This window comes from Dermochelys coriacea, chromosome 14, assembly GCF_009764565.3.
Source record: "Dermochelys coriacea isolate rDerCor1 chromosome 14, rDerCor1.pri.v4, whole genome shotgun sequence".
Taxonomy (NCBI): Eukaryota; Metazoa; Chordata; order Testudines; family Dermochelyidae; genus Dermochelys; species Dermochelys coriacea.
The window spans coordinates 2,737,217-2,750,934 of record NC_050081.1 but is presented as its reverse complement, the minus strand read 5'-3'; the positions used below and the strand labels follow the sequence as shown (position 1 = coordinate 2,750,934).

General features: G+C 49.6%; 1 protein-coding gene across 1 annotated transcript; it reads right to left on the bottom strand.

Annotated features, from left to right (window-relative positions):
- Positions 1 to 5,044: 5,044 nt before the first annotated feature.
- On the bottom strand, positions 5,045 to 13,308 carry CHMP6 (charged multivesicular body protein 6). Its single transcript, XM_038372068.2, has 8 exons — positions 13,167 to 13,308; positions 12,031 to 12,140; positions 8,899 to 8,986; positions 8,182 to 8,268; positions 8,019 to 8,084; positions 7,636 to 7,716; positions 6,831 to 6,885; positions 5,045 to 5,353 (listed from the first exon to the last, which is right to left on the bottom strand). Exons 1-8 carry the CDS (start codon positions 13,227 to 13,229, stop codon positions 5,301 to 5,303), a joined length of 603 nt encoding a protein of 200 aa, XP_038227996.1. The 5' UTR covers positions 13,230 to 13,308; the 3' UTR covers positions 5,045 to 5,300.
- Positions 13,309 to 13,718: the final 410 nt, after the last annotated feature.

Below are 13,718 nucleotides of genomic sequence, written 5' to 3'. Positions count from 1 at the left end.
CCATTCCAACTGGGGGTCAAGAGCAGCCAGGGCCTCTGGGCGTTTGATCTTCTTGGGCAGAGAAAGGCAGAAGCCAGGGCAGGCACTGCACACAATGCCCTTGGCCACAGTGGAAGGGGTGGCCAGGGCCCTGCTGGAGGAGGCAGCTGGGATCCCCCAGCCCCAGCCTCTTGGTTCAGTCAGTGCAGTGGGTGCAACTCCCACACCACCCCAGACGGGGGGGGGGGGAGAATTGCATTGAGCCCCACAAGCTGTGCTGCATCCCATTAACCTGGTCCACGGTGCCACTGTTTGCGGCTTGTGCTGTGCTCTCTATCCCTCCAAGGGCCAGGGGCGTAGGGCATGTGCCTGGTTTTAGAGACACCGCATTACAAGGCAACGAACATCTGTTCAAAGCAGTGGAGCTGCTACTGGCTACAACCTTCTTCACTGTTTCAGGAAGACCAGTGAGGGAGGCCCAGCAAGGCCCAGGAAAATCCTCTGAGCAAGTGGCTGAGTAGGAAAGGTGATAACCACGCTGCAGTCCAGCCAGGCCCCACCCAGCCCCACTGCTATTCAGTGAAAGTCTGAACTAACCTGGCAGCTCACCCTTCCGGCAGCCCAGGCTGCAGGGCTTGGCCCATTTGTTTCTTACCTTGTTAATTCTTATCGAGGGCCCCTCACAATGAGGTCATTTTCATGGCAAAACTGGAACCATGGAAGAAGGAACTTTCACCCCATACCCATTCTGCCATGTTGGAGTCACCCCAGTTGCAGAACCAGGCACCTGCACACACCTCTCTGTCTTCACCAGACTCCGACTCGCCCAGGGACATGGGTGGTTTTACTCTTAGAGCAACTCTCAGCCTAGCGCCTCCCCTCTGGCTTTAGATACCCTACAGGAGGTGAAGACAGTCACAGCTGGCTGAAGCAACAGGTTTATACCAGATTTGTCCTTCTCAGCCTTCATTCTAGCTGCCAGTAGCAACTACAGTTTAGTATACACAGTTCCCCACATCCACACGCTCCCAGCTCTCTCTCTCTCTCTCCATTTTACCTGACTGCAGTTTGCACCCAAGCCACGCAGCAGTCTTGGCAATGTTACTGTAATTTGTTAACAAAATTCTGCTCCTAAGATCCACCCAGCTGGGGTTGCTCTGTGCTATAGGAGTGCAGGTTCTGGCCTTTCCTTTCCCAGCTCTCCCCCTGGGAGGAGGGTTGCATGGGAGATGGAAAGCCCCTCTCAGTCACTCAAAACACATTTATCATGACAATCTGATTACAGAAGCTGAACTGGTGACACCATTAGAAATACTTTATTGTTATAACACACCACAGAGGCCACGCACCCCTCCTGGCTTTTCCTCTCAAGGAAACATGCTGCACAATCTGTTGGGTACAGGGATTAAAACAGGAAACGGTTGGCAGTTCAGTAAGTGGTCATTTCACTGCCTTGATGAATGCAGCATGCTGCATTAACCCCTTCAGTGCTAACCCAACTGCCTGTCTGGGATCTGAACCCAAAAAAGAATGAGTAAGAGACCACGGAGGATAGCAGAACATTTAGGTCCCTGCCTGGCATTTCAGGGCACCTGACACTTCAAGAGTGCTAATTCCCCTAAGCCTGGCTTGCACTGCCTTTGTTAGCAGACATTCACTGAAGTCCAGAGTCAGAGCAGAAGTGCGTTTCCATCTCTCCTCTGACACGGTGATAAGTGATACCTCAGTCTGATGGTGTGCTCACAATACTGAAGGGGAAAAGCACTGCACCAATAGGAAAGGCCTTGCATTCTTCTCCCTTGCCACAGTTCAGCATCTGCTCCCATTTGCCAGAATGAGTCAGCTAGGGTGAAATTAGAGTAGCCAACAGAGGGCACTAGCGGGAGATTAAATGATACATAAAGAATGTTTCAGAGTAGCAGCCGTATTAGTCTGCATTCTCAAAAAGAAAAGGAGTACTTCTGGCACCTTAGAGACTAACGCTAAGGTGCCACAAGTGCGTCTTTTCTTTTTTGCATAAAGAACGTGTTAAAAAAAAAAGTTAAACACACTGAGTTTGTGAGCACAGAGCTCCCTCTGGTGGAGAACGTGCATATTGCAGCGACAAGGTGTGTGAGGGTCTTTTAGTGCAGTAGGTCTCAACCTGTGCTCTGCAGACCTCTTGGGGGTCCATGGACAAGGTCTAAGGGGTCTGCAAAAGAGACTGAAAACTGACTGAACAGAATTCAACTATACATACAGACAATAAAATTGCCAAAGGGGTCTGCACCTCCATTCAAACAATTTTAGGGGTCCCCAAATGAAAAAAAGGGAACCACTGTTTTATTGAACCAGCTTCTGGTGGTGAGAGAGACTCTTTCAAGCTTACACTGAGCTCTTCCTCAGGTCTGGGAAAGGTCCTCTGAGTATCACAGCTAAATATCAAGTGGAACAGATAACTGCTTATGCTAAACATATTGTAAGAGACCATTCAAAATGACCTGGCCTGTTATCGCCTTTGCAGTAATTCTACTGAATGCGTACCACAACATGTGTTAACTGCTTATGCTAAACCGTCTCTTCCACCTTGGACTTAGCTGTGACACTCTGAGCACCGCTTTCAGATCTTAAGAAGAGCACTGTTTGGCTCAAAACCATCTCTCTCACCACCAGAAGTTGGTCCAGTAAAAGAGATTCCCAAACCTACCTTAAAGAAAAGGAGTACTTGTGGCACCTTAGAGACTAACAAATTTATTAGAGCATAAGCTTTCGTGAGCTACAGCTCACTTCATCGGATGCACACACGAAAGCTTATGCTCTAATAAATTTGTTAGTCTCTAAGGTGCCACAAGTACTCCTTTTCTTTTTGCGAATACAGACTAACACGGCTGCTACTCTGAAACCAAACCTACCTTGTCTCTCTCATATCCTGGGACCAACATGATGACAACAACCCTGAAAACATGCATACTGCATGACATTCAAAGGCTTGAACTGGCAGCAAATAAAAAAAAAGGGGTCTACTTTTAAAATAAATGGGGCTTGTGAGGGAATAAAGAGCTGACTCACCCACTTTAGCTCTTGCCTGTCAAAGCCGGGCTTAAGGTACAGTTCCATGGTGGCTCCAAGGAGAACTAAGATGACACACACAGACAGAAAGGGGAACATTTTAGCCCTGATCGGTTGGTTCCAGAAAGATCTGGGTTAAATGACACTGAACAGCAGTGCCACTTTCACCATGAAAAGCAGAGTCCCCTGGAGGGCTCCAGCTGCTGTGAGGGCGAGGGATCTCGCAGCACCAATTTGTGCCTTGGCTTTGCTGGAAAACACAAATAGGGATCCACTGCTAAAAGCCTGGAAATATCACGTTCCAAGGGGCCTGCCACCTAGAGGACTCTTCCATCTCTTGCAAGAGTGAGACAGCTCAAAGCCCAGCCCCTGAAGTTCCACACACACCGAATCAGGGAAAACATGATTTTAAAGGAGTACTTTTGTTGTTGACTCTTTGCTACTGGAAAGCGGCACAGCCCCTGGAAATATTTATTATCTAGCACCAAGTTGCATACTCCCCCAGAAGTATTCATCTAGCAGCACCCAAAGGGCTCTCTGGCTATCTTCCATCTCAGTGCCCCATTGCAGAGAGGGTCAATTGAAGGGTGTGTCTTCAAGAAAGGGACAGCATGCCAAGCACTGTTGCCTGGAAGGCATTGCTCAGGCTGACTAGCCAAGTTTGCAGACATCCAGCAGAGCATACTGGTTTCCAAGGACAGATAAAGCCAGATGCAACCTACCAGCCCAGGGACAAAGTTTCTGTGAACACAAGGTCAGTTCAGGACAAAGAGTAAGCACCATTCAGGCTTTGCAGTCTGGGCCTCAGGTTTCTGTCTGATTGATCAGCCACCCTGTCCTGTCTCCTTCTGCACCATGGGGAAGTGCAGAGCTGTCCTCTGCAGCTCAGTAAAATCACACATTTCACTTCCGTTTCCAAAGGTGGAAGGAACATTAAACAGGATTTTTGTGGTGATAATTTAAGAAACCGCGCACTTCATTCCCATGTACAGAATCAATCACCTGTTCGTACCCACTTACGCTTTCCACACACCCCGACATACATACGTGACACAGAATGGGGAGTGCCGATAACTGAAAGCAGAAGCCATTTCAATCTATCTGCATGTTTCAAAGATGAGTCCACCTCTGGTGGGGAGCAGAGCAGTCAGGGGACAGCTTTTGAGCAGTATCTTAAGCTAGCAAGTCCCTGTTCTAGTTTTAAGAGGCTCATCAGATTCCTAGAACTTATGTTCTGCTCAATGACACCCAGCACCAGAGGTTTCCACAAGCAAATAAGCAACTGTGTGAGATCTGAATAGGACACATTTGGATGCATGGACTGGCAGAAGACTTGGCCTTTTCCATCTCACTGCAGAGCAACTTTTCTCTCACAAGTGCTGCTGCGGCCTACTGTAAATTAGGCCAATTGCCCTGTCACGAACACAGAGATCCCAGCCCAGAAGAGCGCTGGCCTCCCACGTAAACAAGTTTTAAAATGAGATTCAATGGGAGGAAGTTCTCTGCTGGCAGCCCCACCAAACCCACTTTTGTGCCGGGTCCAATATCATAACCGCTTTGCCACACCTCCCTCAAGGGTGCTTGAGTGGCAAGAGATTTGAAGCGGTAAAACCGGTCTCCTCGCCCCTAAAGGCTTCTCCTTCAGCACGAGAGGCTGTCACTACCCACAACGTCACTGCCTGCAGGAGGTCAGAAGTGATGCTTGGGCTCAACTTGGCTGCATGCTGCCCATACCCTTAGAGCGAGCTCTCAGATCCCAGTGCCAAGCCAGACAGTCTGATTTAGACAGTGGAGCCCCAGCCAGAGGAGGAAAATCAGAGGGATACAGGATCACAGCCAAAGGGAAGGTCTGATGGGTTCCTAGCAGTGCAGTGTAACATAGGGACTACAAAAACCATTTTTAACACTTCAGTGTTCCAAGACCAGCACATGAGCTTCTAACAGATCAGTGATGGCAGCACTGGTTGCACAGGCAGATTTGCAATTGAAAGCAGCCTGTAGAAAGCATTTGGCTTTGGAAGTTTTAAAGTCACTGTTTAATCCAGAGACAGCGCAGCTGAGTGAGTTTAAATTACAAAAAGAAAGCAATAGAAAATAATCTTGATACAAGAGCGATAATCTGCTGAGATTCCCTGCCCTGTGCAGGAAACCTCACTCCAGCACATTCGCCCAGCGCAGCTGGGATGCTACTGTGGAGTTTCCTGTTCCCAGGGCATGCTGGGATTCAAACTGTCCATGATGGAAGTTATTTGGGGTTATCCCCAGGAGTGGAATTAAGATGCTGCCACCAGTTCTGGCTTGGCCCTGATCTTGACAGGTGATGCTTCTGTGGAAGAAAGAGAAACTCATTTCAGAATAAGAGAAAATAGAGAGTCAAGTCCTGCAAGAGAAACAAGACTCATCTCTCATTTCTCTGCAAGGCAAGGAGCATTCCAGCAGCACCTGGGAAATCTACTGAACGATACAGCAAGAGTAATTCTATTTATCCAGCATCTCCCTCTGCCCCACATGCTGCTCAAGCAGTTAAGATACAATCTTAACAAATACCAGCTACAATCTAGACAACCGAGAAGGAAAGACCAGTGCACTGCATCATACAACATAAGGTCAAAGCAAGCAGTTTCCTGCAGGGGCACTGGCTAGATGAGATCTCCCTCATCTCTGTGTTATGACAGCCTGCATCCTCACAGAGAGTGAGCGGGCCCCCTACAAGCAGAGCTCACGTGAAGGTGTGGCCAGCCTGCTATCGATTGACAGCATGGACTGACTGACTCCTGTTCACTGTCCAGATGTCATAGCCAAAACCAGATGTCCTGCGGCTTTTACTGCTCCTGGTTCCTACAATCAGGAGGCTGGATTCCTCTCTTACAGCGAGTCTCTCAACGCTCTGTTATCCGTGGGAGACTCAGCTCCACAAACCCAGCGCGAGTCCAGCCCATTCAACCCCAGTGCAGGGTTTCCTTGAAGCCCTTCCAGCAAGGGCAGAGCCCCATTTCTCTGGGGCTGTATTTTAACTCCTTCCTCCCCAAAGCCAGGCTAAGGCCCAGGAGTGTCACAGTTCACCTACCCTTGCATTCTGGCCTATTTTTGGCTCATCAGCTGTGTGTGCTATCTACACAACCCCTACAGCGCAGTATCCTGCACTGGATGCTCAGGGGTGAGCCAGCACATGGGCCCCTTCTGGAGGCAAGAACCATCACCATGTCCCTTGGGTCCTAGTGTTCTGAGAGATGTGGTGCTCATGAGACAGTGATGGGCCTTTTATGACCCTAAAAAGAGAAGCAATTGGATAGGCACCGGATCCCCCCTAGCAAAAGCACATTGCGATAGCAGCTGAGCTGGGAGGGATCCCAGCCGTTTCTGGTATCACAGAATCTCAAGCCTGACCCACATTCTGGGAGAGAAATGCAGTAAGTTCTCTAGGGGTGAGCTTAGCACGCTAACAAGTGTTATGCATTGCTGCTGGGCCAGGAAGCCTCCCTGCAGGTAAGAAATATCACTTGGGATGGCCCGGTTTAACAGAGGGTAGGAGGACCACTATGCAGATTACGAAACACACTGGCTGAACAACATAAGAGGCTGGACTGAGACTGAGACCGTGGGGGTGCTGAAGGTCCAGGGTAAGCTGCATTTGTCAGAAGAAGCTTGCACAGCCCAAGCCCACACTGCACCAGGCACCGTTTAGCCGCTCACATTCAGAAATGCTACATTCACCGCAAACAAGAAGGGTCCCAAGTTGCCGTTAGACCCCCGAGAAGATGCAGGAGAAGCAGAAGTCGTACGATCAAATAAACAGACTCTACCTGGGATCTTTTCTGGGAGTGGCTCAGCGGGAACTTCAGGGAGCTCGAGTTGTTCCTGCAAGCACATTAAACATGTCACGTCTCACTCACCCCACATGCTGCTGTGTTAGCACAGAGCTCCTTTCAGGCTTCTGCACTGAGCTGGTTTGGAAACTATACGAACAGATGCTTCTGCATGCAAAAAGGCATCTTCCCCCAGAACTGCAGGAGACGCCGCTGCTTCGAGTTGTTAGTTTCAGTGCTGTCCAGTGGACCAGGGCATGGCCAGGCTTTGTAAAATTATGTTTATTATGAGCACAGATTAGCCATGAGTTTCCCCCTGGCAGGGCCAGCTGCAGAGTCCCACCACCACAGCCCCACTGGATTGAAGGTTTCCGGTGGTAAAACCAGACAACCTCAAGACGGGAGTTTGGAGCAGCCATACACTCCATGAAGGGTGGAGGGGTCGAGAACAGAGGTGAAAGTGAGACAGCGAACCGGGTCTGAAACAGTCAAGGTCTTAGTCAAGTAAAGTGGGACAGCTGTCCAGTGAAGGCAGTGCCCCAATCCACAAGACTACTGTCTGTAATAAGAAAAAACAACCTTTAAACACATTCCAAGTGGTTTAAGTGTCTCCCGAGTACAGAGCATCTGCCTGGCTTCTCAGATGACACATAGAACACACACATGCAGCTATAATTAGGCTATCCAGCAGAATTAAATCAACTACCATCTCTACGGGAGAAACAACCCCTACCCTGATGAAAGATTACCACTTGGAAATGTGGATTAAAAGTAATTACCAGAGCATGAAATTAAGGCTCACCTGAGTAATGGCATTTAATTCTTCTAAAATGGCATCTTCATCTTCTTCCGTGAAGCTGCCAGCCAGCATTGCATCGATTTGCTGTGCAGGAGAGAGACGGATGTGCCAATGAACACCACAGCATGACAGCTCTGCTGCTTACAGCACCCCCCACGCCCCCACACACACAACAGTGCATGTGATAAGGGGACACCACACCACACACAGTTATTGCTCTGGCTTTTTGCTGCGGGAGGCCTAAAATCAAACCCTAATTTGGTCACCTATGAAATGAGTTTTGGCAGATCTCAGCCTAGCTGGCAGCCTGGAGCATAGTCCACATCACAAAAACACTGCATGATTGGTCATCTCTGCTCAGGACCGCATATGTGCTCTATACGTACCCTTTGATATTCCACAGCATCTTGGGTTTCATCTATTATTCTTTCCACTTCTTCTATTGACATGACCTAGGAGGAGAAAGCCAAACTCTGCATATAAGGGCTGCAGAACAGATGTGAAAACCCACAACTCTGCCTCATCCAGAGCTCTCTGGGTCCCCCTTACCTCATGCATTTTATTCAGACATTCATTGCCAATTTTCAGGCCTTCAATCACCTTCATTTCAATCTGGGTGAATTCAATATCCTGGACCTAGAGTAAGAACACGAGTCACAGCTGAGTCAAGAGCAGTCACACCCCCACATCAATGGGCAGTACAGAAACAGACCGGAAGGCTCAGGCAGCTGGAATATGGAGGCTTTTACTTAGTGGTTATTGGTCCAAATCCACCCCATGTCTGTAATAATGAGAAGCAATAGCCACCTGATTGCTGTTCCAGTGCCTGTGCACAATGAATGCCTTCGCTCAGGTGGCTGCATCCAGACCACAACTGAAGTGGGCAGTAGCTGGCTCCCTTGTTGGCAGTCTTAAGCAGAGGCCTAAGGCTAAACTGGCCCTGAAGCTGAACTCCACCCACTTCTAGAAACGGTCTCTTTAAAACGGAGGGGAGGCTTCCACTGCTGCACTTGACCAAGGCTTTACATGCTGATGAGACACAGGGTTAAGGCCCAGTCTACATTACAAACTGGACCTAGTTCATAACTAGGTTAGGAGATAATCATGGTGTAGCCAGTTCTATGAAATGTTTGTACTACCAGCCTAGCATTAAGTGCCCTTCATGTTAGGGCAGTTAGCTGTAATTACACACAGGCAAAAGGGACATGCATCCTAAACAGCTGCGCAAAATAAGCCATTCCCTGGGATTCACTGATTCTTGCATACCATGCGTTCCAGGTTGCTGATTTGGTTTTCTGTTTTATCTAGCAGCTGCTCTTGGTAGCGCTTCTTCTTTAGCAATAACTTGGCTTTTCTGAATGAATAAAAGAGCAGAAAAAAACTCAAACAAGTGAGCCTAAAAGATCACAACAATGCTATATTACAGTTTTTATGAGGTGTTTTTCTAAAATGTACACGTCAAGTGCAATGGCGGAACAACTCCCATAAGGAAGACGGGATAAAAAGGGGCAGATGAGTCAAACATTTACAGTCAAGAGATTTCTTTTAAGAACAGATTAAGCCAGTGACCAATAGATAGTTCTGAACTGTGGGAATTCCACAGCATTGGACTGGGGAGAAAACCTAATGGTGAATTAGAATTAATGGTTAGCCATCTGCAGAGCCAGAAAATATAACTAAATATGGTGTAAAGTTTCCAGCATTTACTCAAATTGTTGCGTGCTCTAAAGTCCATGTCTTTCACTAATGGGGAAGAGCATTGTGCAGCTTACAGAGGCTTAACATGGATCACGCCAAATCTGTATCTAGACGATAGAGAACGTAGCTGTCTTCAAGTGCGCAGCTCAGCAGCGGGCTCGCTGTCAGCCAGTCACTCTCCAGTACTGACATGGGCTTCTGGGAGCAGACACTAACCAACAACGGATGACCTCTTCTGGGTTATGGGCAGCCATAGGTCCAGACCACATAAGGGCAATGCTTATTTGGGCCTGGAGTAGATAAGAAAACCTCCTCAAACAGATTAACAGGAATTTACACGTGACCACAGATTTTTTCAGGGAAGGGGTGGATAGAAAGTATTAGTTATTGATCAGGACTGAAGGCAACAGCCAGGCCTGTTGGGCCCTTCCCATCCCATGACAACTTTAGGTTCTCCACAAGGCTTCTCCTGGGACAGACTGCTTTTCACTTTCACTCCAAAAAAAAACATTTTAATGCCAAAGATTTACCAAATCCAAGGCAGGAAACACTGGATAGAAAGTAAGTGGCAGGAGCAGATAGTGCCCACCTGGCAGACCAGCGACAGCCACAGTGGGAGAAAGGCACAGGGGAAAGGGCTGGGGGTCTGAGCAATGGAAGGACAGAAAAAACAGTATTTCAGGTCACCACTGGAAGCCGTGCAGACCTCTTCAAATGTATTTTGCCCTCGAGAATGTCTCTTTGGTTTGTTATTAGGCCTAATGATATGGAACCAACAAATTCCAGACAGATCCACCATGGGAAGAGTATCAGCTCTGTTAGGAAGTGTTCACTGATCAGTTAGACTTGTACTTTGTGCATAGCTATGTTATAATTAAGCATGCAGATTTACTGAGCATTTCTGGGAATTCTAACACACTTGAGGGCTGGGAGGAAGCATCATAAGATGTGAGCCTAATGGCCAATGGACTAACCAGAAAAGCACAATGAAAGGAGGAGCGCGTATTGCTATTCTAAAGTACAACTCAAAAGGACATTGTTAACTAAACAGCACATTAGATCGGTTTGCACACTCTTTGGGAGATTACTACCTGCCCCCGAACTGGGCTCTGATCCTGACTGGAGCCTTTGAATGATATCGCAACACATACAATTATATATATATAAATAAATAAAATATGCATGCTACATGCCAGTTCCTTTACCAGTTATCCATAATAACTCTGATGATTAACAGTGAAATGATTCTCAAAAACTATTCCCAAGTCACTAATTGTACTCTAAGAAGAAAAGAAGTACTTACGGCACCTTCGAGACTAACAAATTTATTTTAGCATAAGCTTTCATGAGCTACAGCTCACTTCATTGGATGCTGTAGCTCACGAAAGCTTATGCTCAAATAAATTTGTTAGTCTCTAAGGTGCCACAAGTCCTCCTTTTCTTTTTGCGAATACAGACTAACGCAGTTACTACTCTGAAACCTGTAATTGTGCTCTATTTTTTTTTAGCATTTCTCCCAGCTTGGATAAAGAAAATAATTAAGATAGTTTCCCTTTCAGGATCTTAGTACGGCAATTTATGGGTTTCAAAAACTGCAGAGGACTGTTTATTTGTATTATAGTAGCAACCAGAGAAGTCAGGTCAAGGCCCCATTGAGTTACACGCTATCAAAATATCATTTCCATTGGATTTTTTTTTAATTGTGTTCATATTTCTACTGATGTGAGCTATTATAAAATATTGTCTTTATAAAATTTAAATCTAAATGGCAAATTTAAGGTGACAATATCAGTTTAAAATGGGTCATAGTCAGCCCTCTGCAGTGACTTGGCACTGTTGATATGGATATGGAAGTTAGGAAGTTTTAATTGGGACCAAAACACAAAGGCACCAGTTTCTTCTGTCTAGAGTACAGATTCTGCTCTCCAAAGTCTGCCTGGAATTCTCTCCACAGGCAGATGAACCCGGATAAGTGATGTGGCTTTATAATTAAACACAAGCTGAGCCATGCTTCCCAAATTGATTTTTTGCATAAATTGGAGGATTTAAGCCAAAGAATTAATTTTGTAATCTTGTCAGTAAAATAAAAAGCTTTGTTTCTTAAAGGACAGAGAGATTGCCGTGAAATCTATTCCAGCCCATGTTTCGGTTAAGAATTTTCCTCTGCAGAGCATGCCAGCAGTAAAGCTCAGTGAAAAAGAGGTATTTCTGGCCAGGGATGCCCAATTTTGCCCAACCCTGGATTGTGTTGTTAATGTGTCTGGAGCGTGCAGAACCCATGTAATTTGTAGAAAAACGTCAACGCATGGGAACTACAGGTCCTAGCAGGGACTGGTGCACCCAAGAAGCGCCCACACAAATTAAATTATAGCATTAGCAGATGGCAGCTGTATAATGAAGAGTATGACCACAGTCTAGATTTTCAAACCCTCACTGAGACTCAGGCAAAGGCCTTCCAAGCTCAGTACACAGGTTCACTCTGAATCCTACTTTTTAACCTCACTCCTTCTACAGAAAGAAGCCCTACGTATGTATCCCCTGAACTCATTTGTATCCTCTGTTTCAATAATATTTCCTGGTAACTTTACTCCAGATGTTTGAAACAACACAAATCCTTTTGTATTGCAAGGACGCTGTCTTCTCTGCCCTCTCTGGCCTTCACATTCTGCCCCCGAACAGAAGCTGCAGCGCCTCACTTACTCTTTCTTGCCATTTCTCAGCAGCTGCCGGGCGACAGCTCTCTCTCGTTCCAGATTCAGAGCAAGCCGTTTCTGATACTGCTTCAGTTTATCCCGCTGCTGTTTCAGTTGCTAATGGAGAAGAAAAATAAAAGCAGTTAGAAGACAAGCCATGGAAGCTTAACTGTACAACTGCTGTTTAACACACCTGCTGTCTATTCCATCTGTCCCGATAGGTCCCGATTTTCTAATCATTTCAGTGGCTAGTTCCTGGAAGACAACAGCACAGCACGCAGCTAAAGGGGTTACCTGCCCAAAGCTAACCCCCAAACTGTTGTCTCCTCCTCGCTTTGGGACTTCACGCTCCTCAAAAGGGAAAAGGCTCGCAACAGCGGCTCCCAAGACAGAAACACCTCGCGAGCTTTGGGGGGGGCTACACCCCGCTGGCAGCCCGCGGAAACGACTTGCTTCTGGAATTGTACAAGAAGTTAGTGCTGTAGGGATGCTCCAGGACAGTCGGACGCCCACGGATGGCCTGGAAGCGTTTCCCCCAGAGAGTGACCCGTGGCAGGGGAAAGAGAACAGAGCCGTTGTCTCCGTGCCTTCAATAGCTCCTGAAAGACTCAGGACCCAGCACCCAATGCAGAATGCGGTGCGGATAAAGAGGGGGAATCACACCTACCCTTGCCGATCACACTTCAACGCTAAGGCCTTGACTGTGCAATTAACTAGGTGGGTGGGCCCGGCCCGGCGCCCCCGGGGGGGGAGGGGGGGAGTTCGCGGGCGGTGGGCCCGGCCCGGCGCCCCCGGGGGGGGGGGGGGGGAGTTCGCGGGCGGGGGGCCCGGCCCGGCGCCCCCGGGGGGGAGGGGGGGAGTTCGCGGGCGGGGGGCCCGGCCCGGCGCCCCCGGGGGGGAGGGGGGGAGTTCGCGGGCGGGGGGCCCGGCCCGGCGCCCCCGGGGGGGGAGGGGGGGAGTTCGCGGGCGGGGGCCCGGCCCGGCGCCCCCGGGGGGGGAGTTCACGGGCGGGGGGCCCGGCCCGGGGTCCCCGGGGGGGTCTGGGGGGGGGGGCCCAGCAGGTCGCCGCAGCCGCGGGCCCGAAGCGGAGACGAGCGGCGTTAGTTACACGGGGCCGGGGGGGGCCGGCCGGGGGGGCCTCACCAGCACGGCCTTGTCCTGCTCCGTGACGCGGCTCCGCCGCTTGCGGCCCAGCAGGTTCCCCATGGCCCGGGCGGCCGCTCCCCGCCTACGGCGGCCGCGCTGGGCCCGGCCCGGCTAAAAGCGAACGGCGGGGGGAGGGGCTGCCGAGGAGAGCGCGGGAGGGGTCTGGAGAGAGGCGGGCTGGCGGGGCGGGGCCAGGGGGGCGGGGTGTCCCTGGGGGGCTGTAGAGAGGAGAGGGGCAGAGGAGGGATGGGGGCCAGGGGGGCGGGGTGTCCCTGGGGGGCTGTAGAGAGGAGAGGGGCAGAGGAGGGATGGGGGGCAGGGGGGCGGGGTGTCCCTGGGGGGCTGTAGAGAGGAGAGGGGCAGAGGAGGGATGGGGGCCCGGGGGGCGGGTGTCCCTGGGGGGCTGTAGAGAGGAGAGGGGCAGAGGAGGGATGGGGGCCAGGGGGCGGGGTGTCCCTGGGGGGCTGTAGAGAGGAGAGGGGCAGAGGAGGGATGGGGGGCAGGGGGGCGGGGTGTCCCTGGGGGGCTGTAGAGAGGAGAGGGGCAGAG